This window comes from Prionailurus viverrinus, chromosome B3 (genome assembly GCF_022837055.1).
Source record: "Prionailurus viverrinus isolate Anna chromosome B3, UM_Priviv_1.0, whole genome shotgun sequence".
NCBI classification, from domain to species: domain Eukaryota; kingdom Metazoa; phylum Chordata; class Mammalia; order Carnivora; family Felidae; genus Prionailurus; species Prionailurus viverrinus.
This window is the reverse complement of record NC_062566.1, coordinates 56,747,901-56,775,547: the sequence shown is the minus strand read 5'-3', so window position 1 is coordinate 56,775,547 and position 27,647 is coordinate 56,747,901. Positions and strand designations below refer to the sequence as shown.

Below are 27,647 nucleotides of genomic sequence, written 5' to 3'. Positions count from 1 at the left end.
TGGGTATGCACCAATCACTCCGTGTCCCCCATTTACAACTCTCCAAAGTTCCTGGACTCTGCCTCCTTTCCCTCCAGTCACCCCCAATTTCTGACCATGCCAAGTTCTCTTTGAATCTATTACCTGCTCATCTTGGGCAGTCAGAACTTTCTGGAAGATCTTGTGTTTGTGCACCAACTGCTCTGCCTCTTCCACTGAGCTCCCCAGGGCACTGGTTTTCAGGGAGACCTGGATCAGCCCATGGAAAAGTCAAAGAGGCCCTCAGGGACTGTCCACACAGCTGGGGCTCCCCACCCCCATTTGCAGCCATCTGTGCTAAGGCAGCACACAGCCTCTGGGCCTCCTATCAGGGAAAAAGCCAGGGTCCCGGGAATCAAGGAAGCCAGTGGAAGGGAGAGGAAGCAGGAAGGAGGGAGCATGGGGATGTGTGCTACAGGGTGAGGGGGACCTGCCTCTTGGGCTGTGAGGATCTGATCTAGGAGGGTACACTTCCTGAGGAAGATCTGCTCCTGGTACATGGCTTGTAGTTTCTTTTCCTTCTGCTCCCAGGCCTGGAACATCTGTTCCCGCTCATCCTGCAGGCCTTGCAGCATTTCCTGGACCTGGGGATGTGCATGTGGGGAGCCTGCGTTGGGGAGAGCCGCATGGACAAGATCGAAGCAGGTCCTGAGGGAAGGCGCTGAAGGGAGGCTGGTGTGGCACAGTGGGGCAGGGTGTGAGGTCATCAGGCTCAGACTAGGTCAGGGCAAGCTGGGGGGCATCAGAAAAAGGGGCCCACCTCCTTGATGGGTGTCCCTGCAGCCAGAAGCACCTGCTGGCCCAGCTTGGAGGCCCTCTGGTGCAGTTCATCCCGGGCTTCCAGCTCTGCCCGAAGCTGTTGGTGGGCGACGAGTTTTAGAAGGCCACTGCTGGGCTCCCTGGAGCTCTCCTCTCCCTGCAGCTCCTGCCACGCTCTGGCCACCCAGGAGGTGTATTCCTGCACCTGGGTCCCCAAGAGATGGAGAGGGAGAGTGGGGTGAGATCTGGGCTGGGTGGCAGAGAACCGGGCTCTGAGGCCCAACTACAGTCTGCCCAGATGTACTCAAACATCAGAGTAACTGAGCTGTCCCAGGTCAGAGCCTCAGGTGAGGCTCATGGGGCCTTTTGTCACCAGGTTCCTCTGCTGTCGTCCAACCTAATCCTTCCAGGTCCACTAAACATCTACATTTGCCAGACTCATCACCCTTTGCTTTTGGTGCCCCTCCTGCTCAGAAACTCCTCCTCCCTTCTCTTCCAAGCCTCACCTGCTCTTCAAGGGCCAAGGCCTTGTTTGTCTCGTGAAGCCTTCCCTGGCACCATGACCTCTTGCCACTCACCTTGTCCTCTGGATTTCTAATTTAATACTTATAACCTGCCTTCTGTTGATGTGTGTACACATCACACAGAGCTAGGGGGGCCTTGGATCTTTGTCCAAACATCTCATTGTGTGGATGAAGAAGGGTCAGTGACACAAAGTACAGAAGTTTTGCAAACTCCAGGTACTCACAAATAGGTATGTTGATGCTCTTCTAACTCATGTCCATACTGGGTTCCCCTCTAGAGCTGGAGGACCTCGTTTATGATGCACATGCACCATTATACATGCGTGCGTGCAAGCGCGCGCGCGCGCGCGCACACACACACACACACACACACACACACACACACACACACACACACACACCGCCCAAGAGTAAGGAGCCCTCACTGATCTGTGGAAACGGGCCAGGAGGCACGCCCGCTGCAGCTGAGTCCTGCGCTGCTCCGAGTATAGCTTCAGGGCCTCCCAGGACTTCACCAGAGCCTGCTGCCTCTGCTGCACCGCATGGGCCTGGGGTCCCCTACCCAGCTTCTGTACCCTGCTCGCAGTCTCCAGCAGTTCCTGCAGCTGGGGTCAGGGTGGAGCATACGGAGGGAAAGGTCATGTCCTCCTAGAGGCTGAAGGGCCAGCCTGGCCCGCAGACTCCTCCTTGGGCCATGCCTGGACATGCACGGTAGGCCCAAGTGGAGGCCCCGTGGGAGTGGGGAAAACCCAGGGGAAGAGACAGGCAGGCCTGAGTGGCCTGTAGGGGCCTGAGTGGGAGAGGCCGTCAGGCTGGCTCACCTGCCGCCCAGTGCTCAGGAGCTCATGCTCCAGCTCCTCGTGTCTCCTCAGCTGGGCCTCCAGCCCACGCAGGTCTGAGGCCACATCATTGGGGAGGCTTGTGGTCTTCTCCTGAGGAGAGGAGATGGCCAAGGTCATCAGGAACAGAGGGTGGGGCACCGAGGCTGGGGCGGATCCACTTCTAGAAAGAATTCCCTTCCTCCCTTCAGGATCATACCTGGACCTGCCTGAGGGCTTCCGACAGATCTCTGTGAACTCTGAGGGTGACCTCGGCATCTTGGAGCCGGTGGCCCTGGGCCTGGGTCAGCTCCCGCAGCTCTGACCAGGAAGCTCTGTGCCCAGGTATGTGGAACAGCAGTAGGAGGTCACCCATTGGCCCGGCATCTCTTTCCACCATTAGCTAGTCTGGTCAGCCCTCCTCTTCTCTGGGCTGCACCCGGGACTGGCCCAAAGCTCCCCTTTATAACACCCTTCCCTGCCACGGGGCCTGCCTGCAAACCTGCCTCCCGGAGCCTTTCTAGCTTTACCACGAATTCAGCCCTTCACCGCTGCCATGCTTACTACTTGATTTCTATGCTTTGTGGTACTTCTTCCACCTCGTATATTCCAGTCTCAGTATGTCATTCAAATTATAAATATTTGAGGGCAGAGGCTGCATCTTCTCTCCTTTTTTCATTTACTCAGCCCACTCTCAATGAGCTCCTAAGGCTTCCACCATGGCCAGTGTCCATGTTGGGGGTCATGGACAAATCATGGCGTTGCCTCAAAGCCACAGGCTGCAGGGAGTGGGGCACACGAGCCAGGTGGCAGGTAGGCAGACTGCACAGCTCCTACCCCGAGTCCTGGGAGCCAGTGGTTTGGAAAAGTGTCCCTGGGGGTCTGGGCAGGACTTCCTGACCTGCACACCCAGCCTTGCCTCCCTCCACAGGCCATGGTCACCCGGGGTTCGCTCGGCCTCCCTGGGACCGGCTCCCTCTCCAGATTCCTTGGGGGCAGGCAGAGCCAACATGGCCCCAGAGCATCTTACCTGCACTTTGCACTCCAGAAACTGCCCACACTGCTCGCTCCCCCCAAACCCGCACCCCTGGCCTAGCCCACTGGCCACTCACTGCAGGTCCTGCTGCCTCTGGTGGGCGTCGGGGGCAGCACGATGCCCAAGCTCCAGCAGGCTCTCTACCAGCTGCTGGCAGGTTGCCACCCGCTGGCCACCCAACTCTACTTGGCGCTGAAACTTTGCAAACTTGGTGTGGAGGTGCTGAGGACAAGAAGGGAGTGGGTGACAGAGTGGCCCCCTGCTGGGGAGGCAGCAAGCAGCCCAGGAAGCAGGTGCCTCATGACCGTCGGGCAATGAGGGGTTGGACAGCCACCGTGCCCGCACACTCTCCTCAGAAGGCCTGTCCTCAGCCAGGGCTCATGACCCCCGTGGCCCCCTTCTCCACAGCCCCGCCAGGCTGTCCCGTTGCCCTCAGTCTCCCGCCACAGGCTATCCACCGAGCCCTGGCCTTCCTCTCACCAGGACGTGCTCATGGTCTTCTCCGAGGCTCTCCCCTTCCCTGGCCACCTGCTTCTGGCTAGCCAGCCAGCTCCATAGCTCCTCGGCCTCTCCCATGAACTCATGCAGCTTCAGAGTCCCCTCCAGCTCCCGGCCCCTGTAGGGACAGCCCGTAGTTCCCACAAGTCAGTTGCATAATTCCCCCGGGGCAGCTGGCCTGGCTGAAGGAGGGAATCTGAAAGAGTTTATTCATGGTCTCTGCCCAAGCCTGTCGCTCTGGATTCAGGAAGAATCCAGCCTAAGAAGGACAGTGCAGGGCAGCGGAAGGCGCACATGTGGGGAAGAACAGAGCGTAGGGAGCCAGGGGCTGAGTTCCACTGGGCCTCCCTGAGGACTTGATGGAAGGAGGTAACACACAACAAGGACTCATCTGACGCGTCTCCGTGGGCCTGGGGCCATGGGTTCCTTCCAACTCAGGGTCACAGTACAGGAACAGTCAACTGGGGCTAGACTCCCCGTACCCAGAGTGGGTACGGTACCCCTTACCGTGTGATTGCCAACGCCTGCAGCGCCTGCAGCTGCTCCCGAAGCCTCTCCCGCACCACTTCCAGCTGCTCAGGGGCCCCGGGGCCAGTGAGGGTGTGGGCCTGCTGGTCAAGCTTCTCCATGGAGCTCCAATAAAGAACCAGCTCCTGCTGTAGGGCCTGCCGGTACACGTGGACCCGTGCCAGGCTCGGGGTGGCTCTGGGTGGCTCACTCATGTATACATCCATCTACCTACCCATCTGTTCCCCCACTGATCCTCATACCCATACATCTACCCATCTACCCACCCGATGATCTACCCATCCATTCATCCCCAACCCATCTGTCCAGCCATGCGTCCACCATCTACCTACCCGATACTGATGGAGCTCTTACTGTTCCATCAAAGTGAAGACATGATGGTGCCCTCAGAGGGCTCACTATTTAGCAAGGAAGGGTATATGCTGGGTAATTGGAGGGAAAGGGTAAAAGGCTGGCTAAAAGGAAGGGAGGACACAGGAGGCTCTGTACTATACCCCAACAATACAGTCTACACAGAGGGAAAGAGGTGAGTGAGCTGCCCAGGATGCCTGGGACACCAAAGCTCCACGAGGTCACAGCTCCAGGCACACCCCGTAGGAATGGCTGAGAGTCCTCAGTCACAGGACACGGAAACACTGACTGTGAGGGCTATACAGAAAACAATGCCCAGATAAGAGGACATTTCAGTGCCATCCAGAGCCAGCACTGCTGCAGGATCTAATGCTGTGTGACCCTGAGAGTCCGATTCCAGAAAGGAGGAGGGTGGTCCAGGCCTCTCTCCCTTTAACTAGAGAATGCTTGTGGGGGAAGGTAGGTTTCGGGAGGGCATTTAGTTAACTCAAAGAATGACATTCAAAGTGTGTGAGGGAGAATTCTGCGGAAAACATGGAGAGGGTTAGAACAGGTGACCCCAAGCGAGGACAAAGTACTGGGGCAAGAGAGGAAGAAGAGAAGGCAGAGAAATCCTGAGGCTACAGGGGTATAAACTGGTCAGGGGACTACAAAAGGGGGCAGGGGTTCTTCAAAGTGTTGCCTCTGAAGAAAGGGAGCACTGGGGAGGAGCAAGGGTCTTGCATGATTTGGGGTTGGGCAGGAAAGGAACTGGCCGTGTTGTCAGGAAGCAAGAGCAGGGCTCTGTGCCTCTTAGTAGTAGATGTGCCTTTTGGGAATGTGACAACCCTCTCCTCGTGGCTCATTGACACCCTAGTGCAGACTGTGCGGAGGATGCCTGGAACATGGTACCTGGTGCTTCCCAATGAGCCTGGAAGTGGCTGCCTTGTCTCCACCATAGTCCTGACTGCTCACCAGTGGCCATTTCTCCTTCACCCAGTCCTCCAGCTCTGATGCAGCCAGAAAATACTGCCAAGAATTAAGCTACTTCACCTTGACGATCTCACATAGGACCCTCCACCACCCCTTGTGGACATGATGCCAGGCTCTCCAGCAGCCAGCACAAAGAGGGTTCTGTGCCTACATGGGGACCACCCAACCTCCTGGGCCAAGGTTCTCACCACTGATCCAGTGCCCCAAGAGTCCCAGTCCTGCACACCTCACTCACAGAGTTTGCCTCCCTTATGCCACTTCCCCTGATCCTGTGAGCTCTCTGCATCTTACCTGCTGGACAGCAACAGCCTGCTGTAGGCACTGGGCCTGCACCTCACATGTCCGCTCCAGCTCTGCCCAGAGGCCTTCCAGCTTCTGGCACTGCTCCATGACGCGCTGGGCTTGGGGGTGACCCGAGGCTGCGAGACTCCGTCCAGAACCCAGCACCCATTGCACCTGTCCCTGGTGGGCTTTCACCTCTGCCTGGAGCACCTGCCACAGAATAGCATGAGGAGATGCCGCCTCTGGGGTTCCCTTTGTCACGGGGTGCCTGGAGCGGAGCCGTGGATGCGGCTCCGGGCCCCACCGAGACAACACTCCTGGGCAGGGGATAACTGAGGGCAGAGACTTGGAAATCAGGACACCCTGAGCAGTGACAGAGGGCTTCTAAGGTCTAGGAATGGGATGTCAGGGATCCCGGGAGAAGATGGGGGGCGCTACCTCATGCTTGTGGCAAAGTCTCTGAGCATCATTCAAGCATCCGGTGGAGCTGGTGGAGCTGGCTCTGGGCATGTGCTCAGCCACCCAAGTGAACTCCAGGTCGCTCAGCTGGTAGAACCGGTACAGCTCAAGTGAGGCCTGCAGCTGTACGTGCCGAGTGGCCAGATGTTCCTGCAGGGACTCGAATCTGGGTGGACACAGAAGAGATGGCGGATGCTGGGAACAGACGGGGACAAGACCCTCGGTGCTTTGTGTAGCCCAGCCAGGGACTCACGAGGAACAAAGTAGGGATGGGGCAAAGCCTCAACTGGTGAGGGGAAAGCGGCTGGAGAGGGCTCAAGGCCCAAGCTTTCACCCAGATGACCTGTACTACTTCCGATTTGGGGTGCTGGGCATGCCTAGCTGGGGTCTCCGGTCTTCCTATCCCAGAAACGACCCCTCTCGTAAGGGACAGAGATTTGAGGAACCTCAGGTCCTGCAGATGCCACCGCAGGGCTCCCTGGGTGGAATCAATCCTCACGTTCACATGGTGGGGGTGGCACACAGCGGGGTGAAGATGGAACAAGCAGGCGGGTACCTCTGCAGGTACTTCTGGGTCTCTTCCGTGACGGTCTGGGAGGTGAGTCCCCGCTCTGCCTGGGCGACGAGGGCAGCTATCTTGCTGGCCAGCGCCTGGCTCTCGCTTTCCAGTTGGCAGTGCTCTTTCTGTCGCCGCCGGCTTGAGCCCAGGTCCTGCCCTGGTTCTGCACTCTGCAGAGCCCCCTCCAGCTGCTCCATCTTCTCCTTGGCATCCTGAGGAAGGTGCAAGGTGCTGCACTAGCTCTGGAGTACAGGCATGCAAGTTTGTGGACTCTGACACCACACTGCTTGCAGCTTAACAGATTCACCGAGGAGCTGCTGACTCTACTGTTGTCCACCTCCAGCCTTCCCCCTGAGCCTCATGACCACTCCTGTCCCCTCATGCTTCTTCCTCCACGGGGATGCAAGTTGCGCTGACCACACACATGGGGTACACAGGAGACGATTCTATATTGGCCTACAGGAGGGCAAAGCCAGGCTCAACTTGCCATAGGCTAGAGGCCTCTTAAGACTGCAGGACTTCCCAGGGCTAATCCAGAGTTAGTAGAATACCCCAGACTCCTGCTCCGCAGCCCGCCCCCCCCCCCCACCCCGCTCCTGTCCTGTCTGCTCCCACCCTGCCTGGCTCAGTGCAGGCTTAGTCTCCTTCCCGTGCCCTGTCCCTCCAGCTGACCTGCAGCAGCTGCAGAAGCTGGGCCTGCTGCCTAGCTCTTTGGAGCTGGTCCCCACGCTCTGCCATCTTGTGCCTCAACTCTTCCCACTTGTTACTCAGGCCCTGGAGGCTTCCCTGCACATCTTCCTGGGCATGGAGCCTGCTGCTCAACAGCTGTCTCCCAACCTGGGGTGGACGCAAAGACCAAGGGAGTTTCGTTGAGTTGCTGGTACCATGAGCGGCCACAGCAGGCTGGACCCAGGTGGCAGAGGTGGGGGAAGGGGTAGCTGGCTACAGGCTGCGTTCCACAGGCTTCCAGGGCTCAAGAATTTCACGTGGCCCCAAATCTGGACAGAGGGGAGAGGGCTTTCCTCTGATACCACCAAGTAGAGCAGAGCTGAGTGGGGGGAGCAGACATCAGACTATGGTAGAGAAGGCTTTGTTCAGGTAGACGTAGCAGGCATTGGAGCTGCCCTAGGAACTGGGGGTGGGCTGGGCTGGGCTGGGCTGAGCTGAGGTTGGTGGGGAAGAAATGATGGATACTTTCTGGGCTGGTTTGGGTGCCAAGACAAAGAGGTACCCAGCCGAGCAGAGGAATCTGGGGGATCCTAAGTCTGAGGTAGCAGTAAAGAATCTGAAGGGGAATTCTGGGCTGGGAGTCTGAGGAGGAAGAGGCCCTGTGCCCTGTGTCCACTGCCCCCACCTGCTGCAGGGCCTCCATGTGCCCGTAGGTGGCCAGCAGTGCTCGCTCAGCTGCTCTGTGCAGCTTGAGTTGCTGCAGGATGTTGCTGGGCTCTTGGGAAGGCCCATGTGCTGCCATCAGCCCCTTCTCCTCTATCCACAGCATCAGCTCTGCCACATCCTGTTTCCATTCCTGCCCAAGAACCAGGAGAAAATAGGTCTTACAACCAGGTCTGAGGGGGAGGGGTCTCACAGACTCCCAATGGCCCAGATCCAATCCTAGTGTGCAAGGTGGGGGCTGGGGTTATTGCTCCCATGTGGAGACAGGGAAGCTGAGATCAGGACGGAAATGTTTCTCCCTCACATTACTCCCTCATAGTAGGAAGATGCCCGGGGACTGATGGCCTGGGCCCCATGGTGTCCTATGCCCAGATAAGAGGAGCACTTGAGCAGTCCCCGCTCCCCCAGCTCACATCAAATGATGTGTGATCATTTCTCTCCTAATAGGCTTATGGTAGAGGAGGCCTGTGGACTGGTGCAGCTCTGAGCCCCTATGGGGGCTGAGCAAGTATCCGGCAGAGCCTAGGTCTGCAGCTGGTGCCCGTGGCCCATGCATGAGCCTAGAGTGTGGCCAGAAATGATGGGGAAGGGGCACAGCCAGATGAGGGATGGCAAGGAGGTCTATCAAGACTTCGGGTCCAGTCTTGACTCTGAACAGTGTGGCCTCAGCTTGTTTTCTTCATCAGGAAAAATCCGAGCCATGATGCCTGTCTCACAAGAAGCGCTATGAGAGTCAACGACCTAACATGTGGGAAAACGCTTTGGAAACTATCAAGGGCTCTGCAGAGCGCACAACTGTTAGTGCAGTGATAGACTCCTAGGCACTCCTCTTGGGGAGGCCTCGTGCACCTGGGCTGGCCCCCTCACCTGGAGCTGGAGGGAGGCCAGCAGCTGCCTCTTCCTCTGCTCACTCCTCTCCTGGACCCCGGTCCACCGTCCCTGGATGCTCTGCAGCTGCTCTCTGACCCTGGAGGCCGGGTGGAATGGGGGAGGGTCTAGGGAGGGCTCCACTCTAAGGCCCACCGCAGCCCGGGGTGCACCCTGCCGCTCCTCCACTCCCCACACTGTACCCCGGCCTCAGGGCGACAGGCTTTGTAGGCTGAAAAAGGGTGGTAGGCACTGCCCAGACCGGCCTTGCTCACTTGCGCGCAGCAGGGTGTTGGCTCTGGGCCAGCTTCTCGCCACGTGCCCGCAGAGCCTCTGCTCGAGGCCCAAGGATGCCCAGCAGGTGTCCAAACTCTTGGTGCTGCTGCAGCAGGCTCTGGGCCATCCCCACATCCTCCTGGGGGTGCAGAGACCTGGGGTCATGCTTGGGATGACAGGGGTCAGCACCCTATCGCCCACTGCCATCCCAGAGCCACCAGCACCCCTCCACCCCTGCCTACTGACTTCAAAGCTCCCTCCAGTGATGGGGAAGCATCACCACAGCCCTGTATTCCAGACTTCCTACCCCAAGGTGGTCCTGCCGCAGGAAGGCCTCGTGGCTGGCACAAGTGGCAGTGAAGTCATCTACATCTCTGCCGAATCTATGCAGCTCCAGCCCCTCCTGCAGCTGCTGCCGTCTCTGCTCCCAGGCGGCCTGCAGTCCCCAGCCTCGCTGGCTCAGGAGCCTCAGAACACGGGCCACCTCTTCGGAGTCCGGAGAGTCCGAGGCTGCAATGGGCTGGCCCTGGGCCTCCAGCTGCTGCAGCCTATCCAGGACGACAGGCAGAAGGTCAAACCCCATCTCCTTCTCACCCCCCTTCCTCCCCTCTCACTGGGTCATTCATTTTGGAGCTCTGATAGAAGGGCAGCTGGCAGGAGGTCTGAGGCCGGTTAGACCCCTGGTTCACTTGTTCCATGGGGCAGCTGTGCCCTGGCCCACTAGTGATGCACAGAACGTAACAGGCCTAGCACACTACTGAGGTCTCAATACTTTCCTTGCTCCCGGTTTGTTACACCCTTGCTCCGGGGGACCATCCCAATGCCGATGCAAAGTCAAGTAGAAAAATCACTCAAACCGCATACATGCCTGACTGCAAGGCCACTGCCAGCCCATGAGTATTTAGAAAGGGCCCACAGGCACCCAGCTTGAAGGCTCCACTTCCTCTGAGCTGATGCTGCCCTGAACCATTCGTAGAGTCTTGAGCACAAAGGACGGGATGGATTTAGTGACCACTTGGCTACCTGTCAGGGTCTCTCATGCAGGGCACAGCCTGTAGACTGTACCGGGTGACCCTGCCTGTCTGAAGACCTGTAGCATCATCCCTGCAGGAGGAGAGGCCTTGCCATGCTGAGGAGTTGGGTGTCTTAGTCCCATGGGGGGAGGGGAGGGGAGGGGTTCCTGAGCCATCTGACTCCAGGGGTTCCCATTCTGGTTACCCAGAATTGCTTGGGAGACTAGGCTGTCCTGATTTCAAACAATCCATCAAGTTCACCTGGATGGGGTATGGCCAGGTCTACACTTGACAGAACCTTCCAGGAAGTTCAGATTCTGCCCTGCATCCCTCCCTGAAGCATTCAGGATGCCGGACCAGTTGGTTACATCCCCCTCCTTCAAGCCTGCCCCAAGCACCTGTTGGACACCAGCCTGGACTACAACCCTGAGTGATGCCCTGCTTCCTGCCTCTCCCTCTCTGATGTCCTGCCCCCACAGGCCTTAGCCAGCCTGAGGCACATCCTATCCCGCCTCCCGTCCGGACCTCTCCTGCTGCAGCTGTATCTCCTCCAGAAGGTCTCTGTGCTCCATCAGCAGCCTCTGGGCCGAGGCCATGTCCACCGCCTTCTCTTCACTGTGCAGCTGAGCCCAGACGCCCTCTGCCCACAGCAGCAGTTGCTGGCTGTCCTGTAGGAAGCTCTGCCGTGTCCGTGCCTCGGCCTGGGCCCTGGCCTGTCGGGCCACGTGCTGCTGTACCTGCTCCAGCAGCCCCTGCAGCGTCTCCACCTGTCCTCTCAGGCACTGATTCTCTGTGGGGCCCGCCTCTTCAGCTCTGGGAGATGGGGCCCACGGCCCAGTCAGTGCCCTGCCCTGGTGTCCGGGCTCAGAGTCCCCAGGCAAAGTGGTGTTGACTCTGCACTCCTGCCTCCCCCTCACCGTGGGACAGCAAGCCTGTGTGGCCTGCTCTTTCCCCATGAGCATTTTCTCACGCCGTGTCCCCACCTGTGCCCCTGCCCTTCAGACAGCACATCCAGCCTGTGCTCCAATTTCTGTCCCATTCCTCATGCCACAACCCTGCTCAGTCCTCCCCTGCCTCCCAGGGCCCGAACCCAGGCCGTACTTGATGGTGATCCTCTGCAAGTGGTACACGCTTCTCTCCAGTACCGGCATCTTCTGCTGGGCCAGCTGCAGGACGCGGTGGCTGTCCTCTGACTGCCCCAGCTCCAGGGTTTCCAGCCGGAGTATCAGGTCTCGCAGTTGGACCTGTGTGGATCTGAACTTGTGCAGAAAACTGCACACGTCCGTGGTGCGTGCCAGCTGCATTTCCTTCTCTTTCTTCAGGGCTTCCAGCTGCCCCCACCTGAGCAGAGCGAACAGGGATGTCTCTGTCACAGGGACATCTCCACAGCCATATTGGGGCCACGGCTGGGGATTCACACAATTGCTGCTGCCGGGCTGCCTGTCCCTATGCCCTCTCCTGACATGTCCGGTGTTTCCTCCTGGCATCTCCAGAGGCACATCAGCAGGCGTGCAGGCCTAGGCAAAGCATCCAGCCTATCTCCACTGCTCTGTGCTCCCTCCGTCTTACCTCTGGCTCAGTTCCTCCTGCTGTTGCTGAATTCTGGGGGCATCTTCAGGACACCTCTGCTTCAGCTGCTCAGCAGAGCTGCTGACCTCAGTCAAGCAGCCCCTTCCCACAGCCAGGGCAGTGAGGAAGTTCTGGGGAAAGGAAGACCCAGGCCCTGAGTTTCTTCTCTTCCCACACCGCACACAAGACTACAAATGACCTGATATACTCTGCTGTGCAGGTGTCTGAGCAGCATCCCTCTGGAAGGACTGGGGTCTCTGTCCTTAAAGGGCTGGGAGGGCCCTTTAAAAATTCAAGGCTAGGTATCCAAATTATAAAGCAAGAAGTAAAACTGTTATTATTTGCAGATGACGTGGTATTATATATAGAAAACCCTAACGATTCCACCAACGAAGTGTTATAATAAATGAATTCAGTAAAGTTTCAAGGTACAAAATCAATATAAAGGAATATTTTGCATTTCTATACACTAATAATGAATGAATCACCAGAAAGAGAAATTAAGAAAACAATCTCATTTACAATTGCATTAAAAAAAAAAACAACAACCTACGAATAAGTAACTGAAGAGATAAAAGACCTGTACACTGAAAACTTCGATTAAAGAAATTGGGAAAAAAAAAACCCACAAATGGAAATATATTCTGTGCACATGGATTAGAAGAATTAACATTGTTAAAATGTCTAAACCACTCAAAGAAATCTATATATTCACTATAATCCTAATAAAAATTCTAATAGCATTTTTCACAGATATAGAACAATCCTAAAATTTGTATGGAAATGCAAAATCCTAAAATTTGTGTGGAATAGCCAAAACAATCTTGAGAAAAAAAAAAGTCTTTCTCAAGACATCAGTTAAGGCATCACGCTCCCTGATTTCATACTGTATAGTTTACTATAGTAAACTGTAGTAATTATTTATAATGATCAAAATAATGTGGTATTGACATAAAAAGACACATGGATCAGTGGAACAGAATAGAGAGTCCAGAAATAAACCCATGCACATACAGTTGATTAATTTATGACAAAGGAGCCAAGAATGGGGAAGAGATAGTCTCTTCAATAAATGGTGTTGGGAAAACTGGACAGCCATATGCAAAATATGAAACTGGATCCCTACCTTACACCATACACAACAATAAATGCAACACCCAAAACAAATAATCTGCTTGCAAAACAGGCAGAGGACCTGAATAGACATTTCTCCAAAGATGACATACAGGTGGCCAACAAACACAGGAAAAGATGCTCAGCATCACCCTTGATCAGGGAAACAGATCAAAATGACAACAAGATGTCACCTCACACCAGTCAGGATGGCTGTTTTCAAAAAGACTATAAATAGGGGCACCTGGGTGGCTCAGCTGGTTAAGCATCTAGCTTCGGTTCAGGTATGATCTCATGGTTCATGAGTTTGAGCCCCACGTTGGGGTCTCTGCTGTCAGTGTGGAGCCTGCTTCAGAACTTCTCTCTTTCTCTCTGTCCCTCCCCAGCTTGTGCATACTCTCTCTCAAAAATAAATAAAAAATTAAAAAAAAAAAAGGGTTAGAGGGACTCCTGGGTGGCTCAGTTGTTTAACCATCAGACTTCAGTTCAAGTGATAATCCACAGTTTGTGGGCTTGAGCCCAGCATCGGGCTCTGTGCTGACAGCTCAGAGCCTGGAGCCTGCTTCGGATTCTGTGTCTCCCTCTCTCTCTCTACCCCTCCCCGGCTCACACTCTGTCTCTGTCTCTCTCTCAAAAATAAATGAACGTTAAACAAATTTTTCTTAAATAAAAGATTAAAAAATGGCTAGAAATAAGTGTTGGCAAGCAGGTGGAAAAAAGGAAGCCATTGTGTTGGTAGGAATATAAACTGGTACAGCAACTATGGAAAATAATACAGAGGTTCCTCAAAAAATGAAAAATAGATCCAGCCTATGATTCAGCCATTTCATGCCTGGGTATTTAATCCAAAGAAAATGAAGACACTAATTTGAAAAGATAGCTACATCCCCATAGTCATAGAGGCATTATTTACAATAGCCAACATATGGAAGCAACCTAGCGTCCAGTGATGGATGGACAAAGAAAATGTGGCAAAGGGGTGCCTGGGCGGCTCAGCTGGTTAAGCTTCCAATTCTTGATTTCAGCTCAGGTCACAATCTCACTGTTTGGTTCGTGAGATTGAGCCCCCAGTCTGGCTGTGTGCTGATTGATATCAGGGAGCCTGCTTGGGATTCTTGCTTTCTCCCTCCCACTCTGCTCCTACCCTGATTGAGAGCTGGTGGGTGTACACATGCTTTCTTTCAAAATAAATAATAAACCTTAAAAAAAAAAAAGAGGGGCACCTGGGTGGCTTAGTTGGTTGAGCGTCTGACTTTGTCTCAGGTCATGATCTCATGGTTCGTGAGTTAGAGCCCCACACCAGGCTCACCAGTCCACTTTGGATCCTCTGTCCTCCTCTCTCTCTGCCCCTCCCCTACTCATGCTCTCTCTCTCTCAAAAGTGAATAAACATTTATTAAAAAACAAAATCAAAACCAAATGCGATATACATATATACCACTGTACAAAAGATGGACCTTGAGGGCATTATGCTAAGTCAGAGATAGATAAATACTGTATGATCTTACTTGTATGTGGGATCTAAAAAGCGCCAAACAAGATAGATACAGAGGACATATTGGTGGCTGTCAGAAGTGGGGAGGTGGGCGGTGGGTGAAATGGGTAAAGGGGGTCAAAAAGTGCCAATTTCTAGCTATAATGTAAGTAAGTCATGGGGATGGAATATATAGTTTGGAGACTATCGTTAATAATCCTGTGTTGCATTTTTGAAAGTTGCTAATAGAGTCCATCTCAAAAGTTCTCATTACAAGAAGACAATTCTGTAACTATGTGTGGGGATGGATGCTAACTAGACTTACTGTGGGGTACATTTCACAATACACACGGACATACCATTATGTTGCATACCTCCAACTACTATCAGGTTGTGTATCAATTATACCTCAATAAAAACAAAATAATTCAAGGCCAGATCCCTTGCTTCTTCTTCCCAGACAGGACTACAGTTAACATGGAGAAGTAGGACACAGGAGTGAATAACGGAGAGGCAGGAGCAGGCGGGGAGGAAGAAGGACAGGAATACGGAAAGGCCGCAGGGCCAAGCAGCCAAGACGCCCACCTTGGCTCCACAGGGGCAGTACCTTATACTTGAGCCGCGTGGCTTCCAAGTCATCCGCCTGGGGCTGCAGCATTTGGAGCAGTGCGGTCTGGTTCTCCAGCCATGACTGCAGCTCTCCACATGAGTCATAGAAGCCAAATAGGGCCACTGCCTCCTCCAACTGAGCTCTGCGGTGCTGAGGAGAGGCCGGCCCAGAGGTTGGGGCAAGGGCCAGTTTCCCCCTAGGGCACGCAGAGCAGGTCCCCCTATCCTTCCCCCCAGGGCGAGAGAAGGCCCCTGCCCCACTGCTGGGCCCTGTGCCCTCTGTTGGAGGTCCAGGGGAAGGAGCTGACAAGCTTGATATCAGGTCAAGGGCCCGGGTAGAGTGTGTTCTTTTGATCTAGCCCTTGGCTCTTAGGGACAAGCCACATTTCTGTGGGACCTGGCTCTGCCTAGCCCCGCCCTTCTCCCCTCCAGGCTCTCCTCCAGCCATCTGCCACTCCCAGCTTCACTTCCAGGCTCCAGACACTCTGGTCTTTACTCCTCCAGGGCCTCCTGCCTGCCTGGCTATAGGTACTGCCCAGGGGATGGTCGCCCCCATCTCTCCTGCCCTCCCCCTGTCTTTGCCTGCTCTCAACCTCTCCTTGTTCCAGTCACAGCCTAAATGGCCTCCCCTCAGAGATGCCCTCCCTGACTCCCAGCCTGACCTGGGCTTCCATCACACCCACCGCCATCTAATGACCTGTTTCTCCTCTTCTCTGCCTGTGTAAACTCCTTGAGGGCAGCGAGCACGTCCAGTCAACTGCTCTGTCTCTGGACTCCCAGTTCAGGGTCCAGTGCAGAGTAGGTGTTCCATGAACATTTCTTGAACAAGAAGTGTTAGTTACCTTTGCCAGGGCCCCCAGGCCCTCATAGTCCTGGTTCAAGCAGTCCTGTGTCTGGAGTATGGTGTTAGGGTCAAAGTCAGGGTCAAGCTCAGCGGAGAGGACCATCTTCTGAGTGCTTGGGGGCCCAGAGTGGCAGGAAACCTCACTCCAGGTCCGGAGGTTCCTCGGGCCTTCCTTTGGAGAGCTCAGGGCAGATACCACCTGTGCTGACAGGACACAGGGCAGTGTGTCCAGAGGGGACTCCCCTAAACACGAGGCTTGGCAGGGTGGGGCCAATGGTTGTACCTGGGGTGGTTCCAGGAGGAACCGGATTAGTGCATGGACTGGTGGACAACATGAGCAAAACCAAACTATCCTCGGATGACTTCTACAAGCATGCAGACAAGATTCCACTAATCGGACTGGGGCAGCCAATAAGAAGTTGCTGAGGAGGGGTGGGGCACCCCCAAGCCTGAAGCTAAGATTCCCAGGTCAGGGGCCACAAAAGCCCTCCCATTTCCACCCTGTGTGTGTGGTCACGGGAGACGGGGCATAGTGCTCAGACCACATGTGCATTTGGTGCTGGAGGCCTGTAGTTCTGGGTCCCTGCCGTCCCACACGTACGGTAAGCGACACTTGGGTTGCGGCCGCCCGTGCCTGCTCGTCCAATCGCCGTAGCTCCGTCCCGAAGGCGTGCAGGCTACGCTCCAGTCGCTGGTGGTGCAGCAGCAGGGCCTCTGCGGCCGTCTGGTCCCGCCCGCGGGACGCGCTCTGCAGAGCCGACTGCTGCTCCCGCAGCCACGAGGCCGCGTCAGCCGCATCACTGAAGTACTGCGGGCAGGAGGGCAGGCTGGGCACGGGCCGACCCCACACGCCTGCCCGGCCCCCCGCATCCGCAACCTAACTACCTCCTGGACGAGCATAGCCGCGTGCAGCCGAGCGCCCCGCCTAGCTGTGGAGACCCGGAGCCGCTGCCACGCGCCCTGCAGTGCCTGGGCCCGCTCCCTGGGGTCTGGCCGCGTGGGGTGCCCGCAGGCTCCCAGGTCACATCCCCTCCGCACGAGATCAGTGCACATGGCCTGGTGGTGGCGGAGCTCGGCTTCCAGGGCCTGGCAGGGTGCAGAGCTGGGTGAAGGAAAGGAAAGGGAAGGGCCAGGTGGGGACTGGGGCAGGGCCCAGGGTCACACGGACCTTGTGTTTCTGCAGGGCTGCTCTGATCTGGCTAAGGTCCCGGCCCAGGGCTTCATCCTCCACCAGCTGTTCGTGCTCCCTCAACCAGGTTTCCTCCTCCTCGCAGTTGTGCAGGAACTCTGCCTGCTGCAGGGTCTGCTCCAGCAAGGTGCGCCTGAGGGGTGGCAAGGGGCACCAAAGGGACTGGGGGGGGGGGGGCTCCCCACCAGGCTCAGACACTCCCCCTTAGATAGGAGTTTTCTTTTTCCTGATAACAGGGGAACAGAAGACTTAGAGGTGAAGGTCAATGTGGAGGAAGTTGCCAAGTCAGCAGTATTTTAACCAGGGCAGGAGGTAGATTGGGTTCCAGAAAAGTTCTAGAGAAGGTAGGAGAGCTGGGTGAGCTCTTACCGGGCCCTTAGAAGAGACACCAGGCTCCCGTGAAGCTGGGCCAGTGCCTGGGCCTTGGCCTGCAGCACCTCCACAGTAGTACCCAGGGAGGAGTCCCGCTGCGAGGTCTGGAGGCCAAGATGGCGCACATGGGCCCCGTGGGCTGAGACCTGGGCCTCCAGCAGGTCATGCTTCTGCAGGAGCTCCACTGTCTCAGCCAGCTGCTGCCCACAGGCCGTGGAGCTGGCCAGCACCTGGCCAGGGATGGACAAGTGATCACCGCTGTCCCAGAGGGCTGGGTCATAACGAGTGTTGATGCTGTGTCACCCAGGGGCCTGCTGGTCCAGGGCCCACCTGTAGCTCCTTGAGCTGGTTGGAGGCAGTCTCCACCTCCTGCAGCAGGCTCAGCACAGCTTGCAGACCTGCCATCTGCTTCTTCTGCCCTTGGAGACGCTGAAGGAGTTGCTCCCAGCGCCCAGTGATCTCCAGTTGCCTGGAGGATGTGAAAATAAGGGGTGGGGTGGGGTCTTCACTGAGCTGGGATAGGGAAGCCACCTTGGGGTCTACACCTGGTGGGGGTGGTTGGCTGTCATGGAGGAGCCTGAGCCCAGTGACTGGGGGCTTGGAGCATTCTAGCCTATGGCTGTCGGGGCACTGTGTTCCTGCTTCTTAAACACAGGCAGAGAAGCTAGATGGAGGGTCTGTGTGGCTCAGGCCAACAGGGCCCCCAAACCTTTCCAGTCTCCATCTCTGATGATAGCAACTCCATCCTTCTAGGTGCCTGGGCTAAAGGGCTTGATAACTGAATTTCTCACACCCTGCATTTGATCTGTCTGTAAATCCTCTTGGATTCAAAATATATGCAAAATCCCACCATTTCTCATCACCTGCATTGCTTCTCTGGCCTAGATTATTGCAATAGCTGCATAAGTGGTCTTTGCTTCTGTCCCTTCAGTCTGTGCCTGACATGGCATCCAGAACGATCGTTGTCGAACAGGAGTCAGATTGTGCCACTCCTTCATTCCAGCCCTCCCATGTTGAATTCCCCATCCTTCTGTGAGTAAATCCCATCTTTACTGTGTCCTACAGATCCCAGCATGATCTCTACCCCCACCCTTTGCCCTTGTACCTCCTTGACCTCAACCACTACTTGTTCACTTTGACCAACAGTGGCCTCCATGCTATTTTCCAAACATGGCAGGCATGCGCCTTCCCTATGCCTGGTATAGTGTGTCCCCGTATCTCTACAGCTGGCCCCCTCTTCTGGTCTCTGCTTCTTCCTGGTCTTTGCTCAAAAGTCAATCTCCTCTGGCCACCTGATCTAACCCCCGCCCCCCATGTTGGCACCTCATAATCCCCCCCCTTTTTTTTAAAAATTTTTTTTTCAACGTTTATTTATTTTTGGGACAGAGAGAGACAGAGCATGAACGGGGGAGGGTCAGAGAGAGGGAGACACAGAATCGGAAACAGGCTCCAGGCTCCGAGCCATCCGCCCAGAGCCTGACGCGGGGCTGGAACTCACGGACCGCGAGATCGTGACCTGGCTGAAGTCGGACGCTTAACCGACTGCGCCACCCAGGCGCCCCTCATAATCCCCTATCTTGTTACCATTTTTTTTTATCACTATTGCACGTACTATCTATCTATTTTAATTTGTCTGTTTTCCTTAGTAGTGTGTAAGCTCTGTGAGGGGAGGCATTATGATTTCTCCTCCTCACTACTAAATCTCCAGTGCCTAGAAGTGTGCTTGGGACGTAGTAGACAACAAATACTTGTTCAGTGAATGAGTTGATAAGAAGTATCTAGAAAGGGCAGTGCTTTACTAAAAAATGGGGAATTGAGGGCGCTGGAACTTCAGGCATCAGTGGGAGTTAGATCTTTTAAAGAGAGCCCTGAACCTATAGATCAGACCTCTATGGCCAGGAATGGGCACAGGTAAACATAGGGATATGATAGGAAGGCCTTAGCTTGTTTTGAGGATGATTTCCGCACCCCAGGCTCACCTGCGGGCCACATCTGCCCAGCCATGGTGCTGCTCCTGCTGAAGGATGTCTGCGATCTCGGCCAGGGCCTGGAAGCGCCCCTCCTGGGGCAGGATGCTGGCCTCCAGCATGCCCAGTCTCTGGGCAGCTGCGTCCACTGTGGCCAGGCTGGCTGGTGGGGCGGCAGCTGTGGCCTGGTCCAACATTTGCTCTGTGTCTGTCAGGAAGTTCTCCCTGAGGGCTGCCTTGCGCTGGAAGCGCCGGGCCAGGGTTTCCAGCCGCTCTAGCTGTAGGATCCTCCGCAGCAGGGCCTGGCTTCTTGAGGCCTCTGCCCGCTCCAGGACTGCCCAGCGCTGGGACAGCTCTGCGGGGCCCAGGCCCTCGTGAGGCAGGAAGAGCCTGCGATTCTGGGCTCGGAGTGCCGTCTGCAGCCGGAAGAGCAGGGCCTCTGTGGCCCCTCGCTGCTGCAGCCGTGGTGGCTTCTCCTGGGTGCGGAAGAAGGCAAAGGCCACCAGTAGCTGGCGCATGGCAGGCAGGGAGTCTGGGAAATCCCGTGCCTCCAGCTGCACCTGCTTCTCCGCAATCCAGCGCAGCAGGTCGGCCACCAGCTGCTCGTACTGGGTCTGCAGCTCCTCTGTCTCCTGGAGCTGAAGCAGGATCTGGGGGAGGCACGGGAAGGCCTCGGGCAGCACCTCGGGGCAGGCCCTGGAATGGAGGTGCTCCCCTTTTGGATGCTCGGTGACTGCCAAGGTTGCCCAGGTGGGTGGAGGCTCTTTCCCCTAGCTGAGGTTGCACTAAAGTGGGGTCCTCCCAGCCCCCAGAGAATCAGGTTTGCCTGCATTGCACACTTAGACCCAGGAGTGTGGGGCACCCGCCCTGCTTTCCTCCATCTTATTTTACCCCATTTGGCCTCACTTCTGGGGAGTACTATTCCTTTTCTGAGCCACCTTTCCCTTTCCTGAGGCCCCCACATCCCTAAAACAGCTCAGAGCCCTTGGCCTGGATCTTCTCCCCCATGCCCAACCGAGACATCAACCCTGAGAACAGCCTCCCCAGGCTTCCATGCCTGCCGCCGTGCCCAGAGAGTATGAGAGCCCCGAAAACATGGACTGCGCCCAGCACAGCTGCTTCTGTGCTTGTCCTTGCAGAGTCTGGCTCTCTGAGCCTTTCAATCTCATTAGGGGCTTAACAGCCTACGAGCAGGGGGAGAGGGGAGGGACTGGAGAGGATGGCGCTCACCTGGCTTTCCCTGTTTGCCAGGCACTGTGCTCACACTCCCAAGCACTCATAGCAGCCTTCTGTCACCCCAAGCATTATGGGCTCCAATGGACAGAGGATGCACGGTAAAGTTAGGGGACACGGCCAAGGCCACACAACTAGGAAGTGGCAGACGCAGGCTTTAAACCTAGGTCTGACTCCAGAGCCCATGCTCATCTCTCCTCGAGGCCACCTCTGCTCTTTCACCAACCTTAGCGAGTCTCCTCTGGATGGTCTGCTCGTGGTGCAGGCGGGAGAAGTGGTGGTAGTAGAGGGAGACGTAGGTCATGATGGAGCGTTCATCGGGCTGGAGAGCAGCCACGTCCTCGGGGTCCAGCAGTTGAGCAATGCCCAGCTCCTGCTCAGCTACGCGGAAAGCCAAGTCGAGGTTGTGTAGTGGGCGCTCGGGGCGCAGGGAGCAGTAGTCAAGCAGGTCTGGCCTGGACAGAAAGCAGGCAAAGCTCTTCACCAGAGAAATTTACTGCTTGGGTTTAAGTGGACTTGTTACAAAGGCAAGCAAGCTCCTATTGGCCACCCGGGTATTGGTTTCCCCTGCCGGTAACCTGAGACCCTAATGAAGGAATAGGGCATCTGTAGAGAGAGGAGGGCTAATTTCGCTCAGGGGCCTGGCTTGTGGGTAGGGAAAGAAGCTCAAAAGGGCAGGTACTTGCGAGGGAGAGGACTGAGAATAGAGTCAGCGATGACACAGACATTGGAGAAAGGCAGGGGTCAAGGCAAACCTGGCCAATTCCATGAGATTTCCTAGGAAAGGGCGAGGGCCTTGGCCATCAGCCATCTCTACTCCCAGGCCCAGGGTTCAGGGCCCAGAGGGATGTGGGAGATGAGCAGGTTGAGGACCCAAGCCCATTCTCGCTAGTTGGCTTGGTGGTGAAGACCTCCAGGAGGGAGGCTGAAGCCGGCCTCAGGCCAGGTCAGGCTGGGAGGGTGCTGGGTCTGCTCTCCCTCACGCACCTGTGTGCATGGATAAGGGCACTGAAGCCGAGTCCGTCACTCCAGCTGCGGGAGAAGTCGGTGATGTTGACATTGGCATAGCAGGCCGTCTTCCGCTGGCACCAGACCAACAGAGCTTCCTTGGCAGACAGCAGGGCTGCGCTGGCCCCAAACTCCTCCTGGAAGGGCAGGCAGGATGGTGGGTCAGCATGCGACAGCTGAGAAGGCAGTGGAGCCGGCAGGCCGCCGGAGAGGCGGGTTAGGCCTGGTTGTGATCCTTCTCCCCCCGCCGCCTGGAGGCAGGTGCAGACTGCCCTCTATTCGGAGCACCTGATTTTACTTGATTTCATTTGTGGTGGGCAGGGACTGGGGCTGAGAGAGAAAGCTTCTTCTTCCAAAGAAGTGTGTTTCTCGGCCCTTCTGATGGGTGGGGCATTGTGCTAACTGACCCTGGGTCCCAGGGAACTGAGGCTGGGGTTTGTTAGACTGGCTCCAGGTCCCCTTGGGCTGCCTTCCAGCCAGGTCCAGGGCCCATGCACAGGGCTCTCCACCACTCGCACGCAGCCCTAGGAAGCCGGCACTATTTCCACTCTAGGGATGACATGAGGAGGTGCAGAGGAGTATTTAGGAAGCTCCCCAGCATCCCTCCACCGACAGGACAGGGACTGGCCTGACCAGGAAAGGCTGGCAGCTCACCCGTCTACTGCCTCGATGCCTCACACGGCTGCTGAGGGTAGAGTCTGTGTTGCTTCTTCACGCTGGGCAAGGATATCTTCACGAGGTTTCAATCCCCTCCCACCCTCCTTGTTCCTCCTCCTAAGAATTTCCTTTGTTCTGTACTCTCGGGTCCACCTGCCCCCACCCCTGCCCCACCCTCTCTCTTCTCAGTGCTTCTTTCCCACCTCCTTTCTCCCTTCTACTTCCCCTCCAGCCTCCATTCCTGCCTCAGTGGTACTCTCCTCCCCCCACTCCCTCCCTCACACCCCAAAGTTCCTTCCCTTCCCCTCCTCCCCCAACTCGTGCTTCCTTTCATTTGCTCCACTTCTCCACCAATTCCTATTTATAAACTCAAAATAGCAGGGCAGGCTGCATCTCCTCTCTTGCCCTTAGGGCCCTGGAGCTTGGGTGGGCAGCAGTGTAGGGTGAAGTGTCCAGGTCTAGAGCAGATGCCCTAAGCAGCTGGACTAGGCTGGCAGACACAAACTAGGAGAGGTTCTAGGGATGGGCATGGGAGGGAACAGAGTCAGTCTGGTCCAATTATGTCTGTTTTTCAGGGAGCAGAGCCTGAGCGGTCAGGGAGCAGCGTGACTGGTCAGGAGATGATGCACCTGCTGCCCCCCCAGGGAAAGGGCAGCTGGGGCACCTGGAGCTGGCTTGGGGGACCAAGGAGGAGAGGGTAGCTACGTGAAAGGGCTTGAGGCCAGCTAGAAATTCATCCATCCATTCAGTCATCACATAGGCCCTAGGCTCTGGAGACACAGCCAGGCAAATCTCCTGTTTTCCCGGGGCTCACAGTCAGATCATGGGCTTCAGGGGTCCTCCGGGATTTGAGCCAGATCTGTGGCTTCTTTTCATTCGGATTTCATCCTCTAGGTTGGCTTTTCTAACGCATTGGAATTGAGTCTTAGGTGGGGTTTTGGAAACCCCAATTGGAAAAGTTATGAAAATTGATAAATATAAGGACTTTATGTTTTTACTCTTTCCAATTCAGTCCTGAGAAAACAACAGCTAGAACAGAGGAGGATAGGGGATGGTGTCTTTGGTCTTCAGGTGACTGGGGATTTGGAAACTTCTGGAATTGGGATGCTCTCCACACGTTTAATTTCTCCCAACAGCATATTAGAGGTGTAATGGAAGTTACAGGGTTTCGGTGCCAAGTAGGGAACAACCAGTCAGGAACTGGCACTGTTGTCACCAGGAAAGGCAGGCACTGGCAGTCACCTCAACCCCCTACTTGTGAATGGCTTGTCCCAGACTGAAGTTTGTGAACCTAGTTGTCACTTCAACATATTACAGTCTCTCTGACATTCTCAATCCTTTGCCCATGGTTGAAGAGTGGGTATTAATTGTGTGAATGCCAGGGTCTGCTGTGGGGACCCTAAGAGTCAGGTGGAAAACTCTGTCCCCAGGGACCTGAGGGGAGGCTGGGGCTGGGCTGGGTGGCTGGGCGTTGGGGGCTGGGACGTACCCTGTCCAGGCAGATTTGGGAAATCTGGAAACGCAGAATGATGACCCAGATGAGTCCCAGGATGAGTGTCTGGTCTCCATCCACGATGTTCTCTGGCCCAATGAGGGGTATTGGCACCTGTGGGCACAGTTGGCTGGGCTCAGCTGTGAATCCCATGTGCCAGAGGAGTCTCAGAGTAACCGAAAGTCCAGGGCACCACCTGTTGCCAGATGGCAGGGTCCTGGAATCTGTCCTGCCCCAGGACGTCCCCAAGCGAGAAATAGGCAGGGCACAGGTGAGGCAGGTGAAGCTTTTCTAAATGGTTGCAGCTTTGGACTCAAGTCCTCCTGGGAAAGACCCCAGCCTGGTGAACTGGGCTGGACCACTGGGGTGGGGAACTCCCTGTGTGTGGTCTACAGGTAAACACGGGCCAAGATCGGTGGTTCAGCCATGGGGGCTGGAAATGAGGAGTCATAAATAGTCAATAAATGAACTCAATAGACCACAGCAGCTGTCTGCCTCAACCTCTTAGGGCATCTTGGAATCTCCAGAGGGTGCTTGGGTCCTTGGTTCCCACTTCAATCTCAGCCCTCTTCATTAGTGTTCCATCTCCTGTTAAAACGGCAGATTCCCAGGCCCCACCGATTACTCTCTTGGGCCAGGGCCCAGGATTCTGCATTTGGACAAACACCTCGGGTTCTTCCCACGCACTAAAGTTGAAAACCTGCTGCCCTAGATCTTGCCACATGGACAGGGAGGAGGAGCAAATGAGGGGAGAAAGGAACAGAATAAACATCAAAGCTGCACGGGACCTGGGCCCCTTTACCTTCTGGATCCATCTTCCTCTCCTGGATCCCAGGGCTCCGAGGACTGTAGGATTCTTGCAGTTCTTGGGATTATTAGCACAGGCCTTGGGGCCTTTGTACTGGCTGCCCCTGCTGTCTGAAAATATTCCCCCCAGTAGCCACATGGCTACTTCCCTCTTCTTCTAAGTCTTTATCAAACAGCACTTTTTCAATAGTACTTTCAATGGCCACCTTATTCAAAATCACAACCCAAGGACTAATTCCTCCCGCTCAAACACACATGCTTGGCCCCCTCACCCCGCTTGGGTGGGGATCTTGGTTTTGTTCCCTGGTGTCTCCCTAGCAGAACGTCTGGCATATAGTGGGTAATGGATAAGTATGCATTAAATGGAGAAAGTAGAGGAGAGACTCCCATAAGACCTGGCGGGAAGCTGGCTTCGGCCAACCACCTGCCTGGTGGCTGAGGCTGCATCCCTGGGTACTCCCGTGGGTATGCTTTGTTGTGTCTGTCTGGTCTCTGAAGGGCCCACCCCATGCTCAGCCTTCTCCTGGCACACCTGAGCCCTTCTGCGCTCACCTCAGCTTGGAGTTGGAGTTGGAGCATCTGGTCAGTGGGGTGTTGGAGTCTGCTCATACCAGCTTGGGAAGGCTGATCTTCCTGATTGGTATTTGGTGATACCCCACCGGTAGCTTGGAATCAGCCGTGGTGGGGGTATCAGTGCCACAGAAACCGGCAAGTGCTACAAACGAGGGCTTTTATTCCCTCTGCCCGGAGAGCTGATTGTTAAACATTTACCGGCGCCTGGTGACCTGGGTTAAAATCAGTTGTCTTCCCTGAAACTGCAGACCCCTTGCAGTCGGGTCTGGGTTTTGCTGATTGTGGTCCCCAGAGCCTGGCATGGAGTGTCCAGCAAATGACAAGGTCTCCAGAAATGAGTGCACCCCACATCCTGCTACTCATCAACCCTGTGTTGGGGTAACAGTATGTACAGTGGAGGCAAGCTGTCACCTTCACAGACTATGCATCAGTGACATGCTATGTATCAAAGCTCGGGGGGAGCTGCAGAGCCTCTGATGAGGGCCATGGGGCTCCTACTCTTCCCACGTACCTGGAGGGGAGGGGGCTGGTTCACAAGCTATTGTCCCTGGGGCCAGAAAGAGCATGGCATTCTGTGACTGTCAGCTGTCTGCTCCTCCCTGTGCTTGGGGACCGCAGTGCCCCTGTTATTTGCTTTGGTTTCTTACCTCCCTGGCCTCTCTCCAGCATGCCAGGCTCCCAGGGGCTATGACTTCCAACCCAGGACTTAAGTGACACTCAGGTTCAGCCCAGCCAGTTCGAGCTCAGTGGCTTGCAGCCTCCAGGAACAGCCACCTCATGGGTTCAGTCCTCGAGGCCAGGAGCCCTATGGGCTTCCCAACCTGGTTCTCAGTATAAATGACCCTTGTCCAGCCCCCGACACTGGCCATGAGGGTCCTTCCATGTCCCTGGAGCTTTTGCCTCCTTTTAGTGACTATTTCTTTGGGCTCTTTCTTTCAGGAGACTCTGCCTCCCTCCTATTTGCTGTGGTCCCTCGCTGCTAAGTGATCCAGCTTCTCTAAGGAAGACCTGCACCCTCTGCTGCCTGGCTCAGTTTCCAGGGTTCTTCTCCTATGTTCTACCCTCAGCCTGCCTCCCCCAACCCCGCATCCAGGATCTGCTGGCCCACTTACCATGGGTCTTGCCTGGTAAATTTCCTTATTTAGGAAAGGAGAAGTTAAAAGTACACGGAATCTGCCTGCTGAGAATTCTCTGATTCCCTCATTTCAGTCAACAGCATATTTCAGTCCCGCCCACGGGGATGAAGGCTGTTTCTGCTCCCACCGGTTTGGGGGCCTTCTAAACTGGGAATACTGTTCAAGGAAGGGCTTTGCTTTCTGCATCTCTGTATCCTAGCTGCTATTCCCGGATTCAGGCTCCAGATCTTCTGCTCTGCCCTGGCCAGCCCAGGAAAGAAGATCTGGTAGTCCAGCCTGTCCCTGCTGCCCACCCCAGCACCTGGCCCAGAAGCCCTCTCTCCGGTGCCCACCTTGGCCCTGAGGAAAGCCAGAGCTCGGCTGCTGTTCTCCAGGAAGTGTACTCGCATGCGGCCCCGGCTGGGGGGTGGCAGGGCCTCCCCTGAGATGAGTTCCAGCAGCCGCAGTAGGTGGGTGCCATCGGCCAGCTCTGTGTACAGGTTCTGGATCTTGATGCCCACCTGGGAGGGGTGGGGAAGAGGCACAGGGTCATCCCCCCTCACCTGTCTGGCCTATCCCAGGACCTGGGAGGTACAGCCCAGAGGGTCTTCCTTAAGGAAGGAGCACCGGACTCATCTGTGTTTTGGGGTCTGCGAGACGTCTCAGCCACATGACCTCACAGTGGGCCCCCAGAGGCCACTGACCAGGGAGCTGGGGGGACAGCAGAGGACGGCTGTGGGACACAGCCAGCTACACTCACCCGGCCGTGCTGGAAGATGTTGTTGATCCAGTTGGTGAAAGTCTTCTCCTGCATCCGCATGTGCTGTGCCTGGAGCTTGCGAATGTGGCTCATCTCATACGCGGAGTCCATGGTGGGACAGGGCTGGGAGCACTACCGTGGGGCTCTGTGGCTGGTCCCCTGCTTCAGGCACCCTGTAGCCCCAAGGAGCTGCTGGGGACTATGGGGCTGACCAGCCCTGGGGCCTGCAGCCTTATGGGGACAAGAGGCCGCTGGATATTTCTCTGAGCTGGAGATGTTGAGGGGCATGGAGGTTGGAGGAGGAGCGTGAACTGTCCCCACATCTGATGGTGGGGGGGGGGTTGCAGCTTGGGGCCCAGCCAGGTAAGGTCCTGGGGTTCCCAGCTGGTGCCCTGCACTTGAGTGCCTCTGAGCCCTTTGCCCCACCCCACTTTCCAGATTCTTGGGACCACAGGGATGGGCTGCTGCCCCTTGGGATGAAAAGCGCAGGTAGAAAGGAAACAGGAAACTGCTC

General features: G+C 56.0%; 1 protein-coding gene across 5 annotated transcripts in view; it reads right to left on the bottom strand.

Moving 5' to 3' along the window:
* Positions 1–27,647, bottom strand: part of SPTBN5 (spectrin beta, non-erythrocytic 5) — a 47,865-nt gene that overhangs the window by 18,893 nt on the left and 1,325 nt on the right. For 4 of the 5 annotated variants that reach the window (XM_047861832.1, XM_047861834.1, XM_047861835.1 and 1 more), the window contains exons 2-35: positions 27,134–27,364; positions 26,727–26,894; positions 23,876–23,992; positions 21,709–21,866; positions 20,948–21,176; positions 19,501–20,138; positions 17,852–17,990; positions 17,519–17,751; positions 17,129–17,282; positions 16,846–17,046; positions 16,562–16,768; positions 15,959–16,243; positions 15,115–15,267; positions 11,922–12,052; positions 11,454–11,693; positions 10,878–11,165; positions 9,647–9,887; positions 9,339–9,478; positions 9,064–9,163; positions 8,159–8,329; positions 7,477–7,641; positions 6,802–7,016; positions 6,225–6,411; positions 5,796–5,996; positions 5,424–5,540; positions 4,161–4,318; positions 3,636–3,771; positions 3,232–3,377; positions 2,340–2,454; positions 2,123–2,233; positions 1,727–1,906; positions 779–982; positions 453–602; positions 124–228 (exon numbers count right to left, since the gene is read on the bottom strand). In XM_047861832.1, the coding sequence (XP_047717788.1) occupies positions 124–228; positions 453–602; positions 779–982; positions 1,727–1,906; positions 2,123–2,233; positions 2,340–2,454; positions 3,232–3,377; positions 3,636–3,771; positions 4,161–4,318; positions 5,424–5,540; positions 5,796–5,996; positions 6,225–6,411; positions 6,802–7,016; positions 7,477–7,641; positions 8,159–8,329; positions 9,064–9,163; positions 9,339–9,478; positions 9,647–9,887; positions 10,878–11,165; positions 11,454–11,693; positions 11,922–12,052; positions 15,115–15,267; positions 15,959–16,243; positions 16,562–16,768; positions 16,846–17,046; positions 17,129–17,282; positions 17,519–17,751; positions 17,852–17,990; positions 19,501–20,138; positions 20,948–21,176; positions 21,709–21,866; positions 23,876–23,992; positions 26,727–26,894; positions 27,134–27,244 (6,294 nt within the window). In that variant the 5' untranslated portion in view covers positions 27,245–27,364. The remainder of the gene's footprint in view (positions 1–123; positions 229–452; positions 603–778; positions 983–1,726; positions 1,907–2,122; positions 2,234–2,339; positions 2,455–3,231; positions 3,378–3,635; positions 3,772–4,160; positions 4,319–5,423; positions 5,541–5,795; positions 5,997–6,224; positions 6,412–6,801; positions 7,017–7,476; positions 7,642–8,158; positions 8,330–9,063; positions 9,164–9,338; positions 9,479–9,646; positions 9,888–10,877; positions 11,166–11,453; positions 11,694–11,921; positions 12,053–15,114; positions 15,268–15,958; positions 16,244–16,561; positions 16,769–16,845; positions 17,047–17,128; positions 17,283–17,518; positions 17,752–17,851; positions 17,991–19,500; positions 20,139–20,947; positions 21,177–21,708; positions 21,867–23,875; positions 23,993–26,726; positions 26,895–27,133; positions 27,365–27,647) is intronic. The other variant, XM_047861833.1, reaches the window with a different exon arrangement.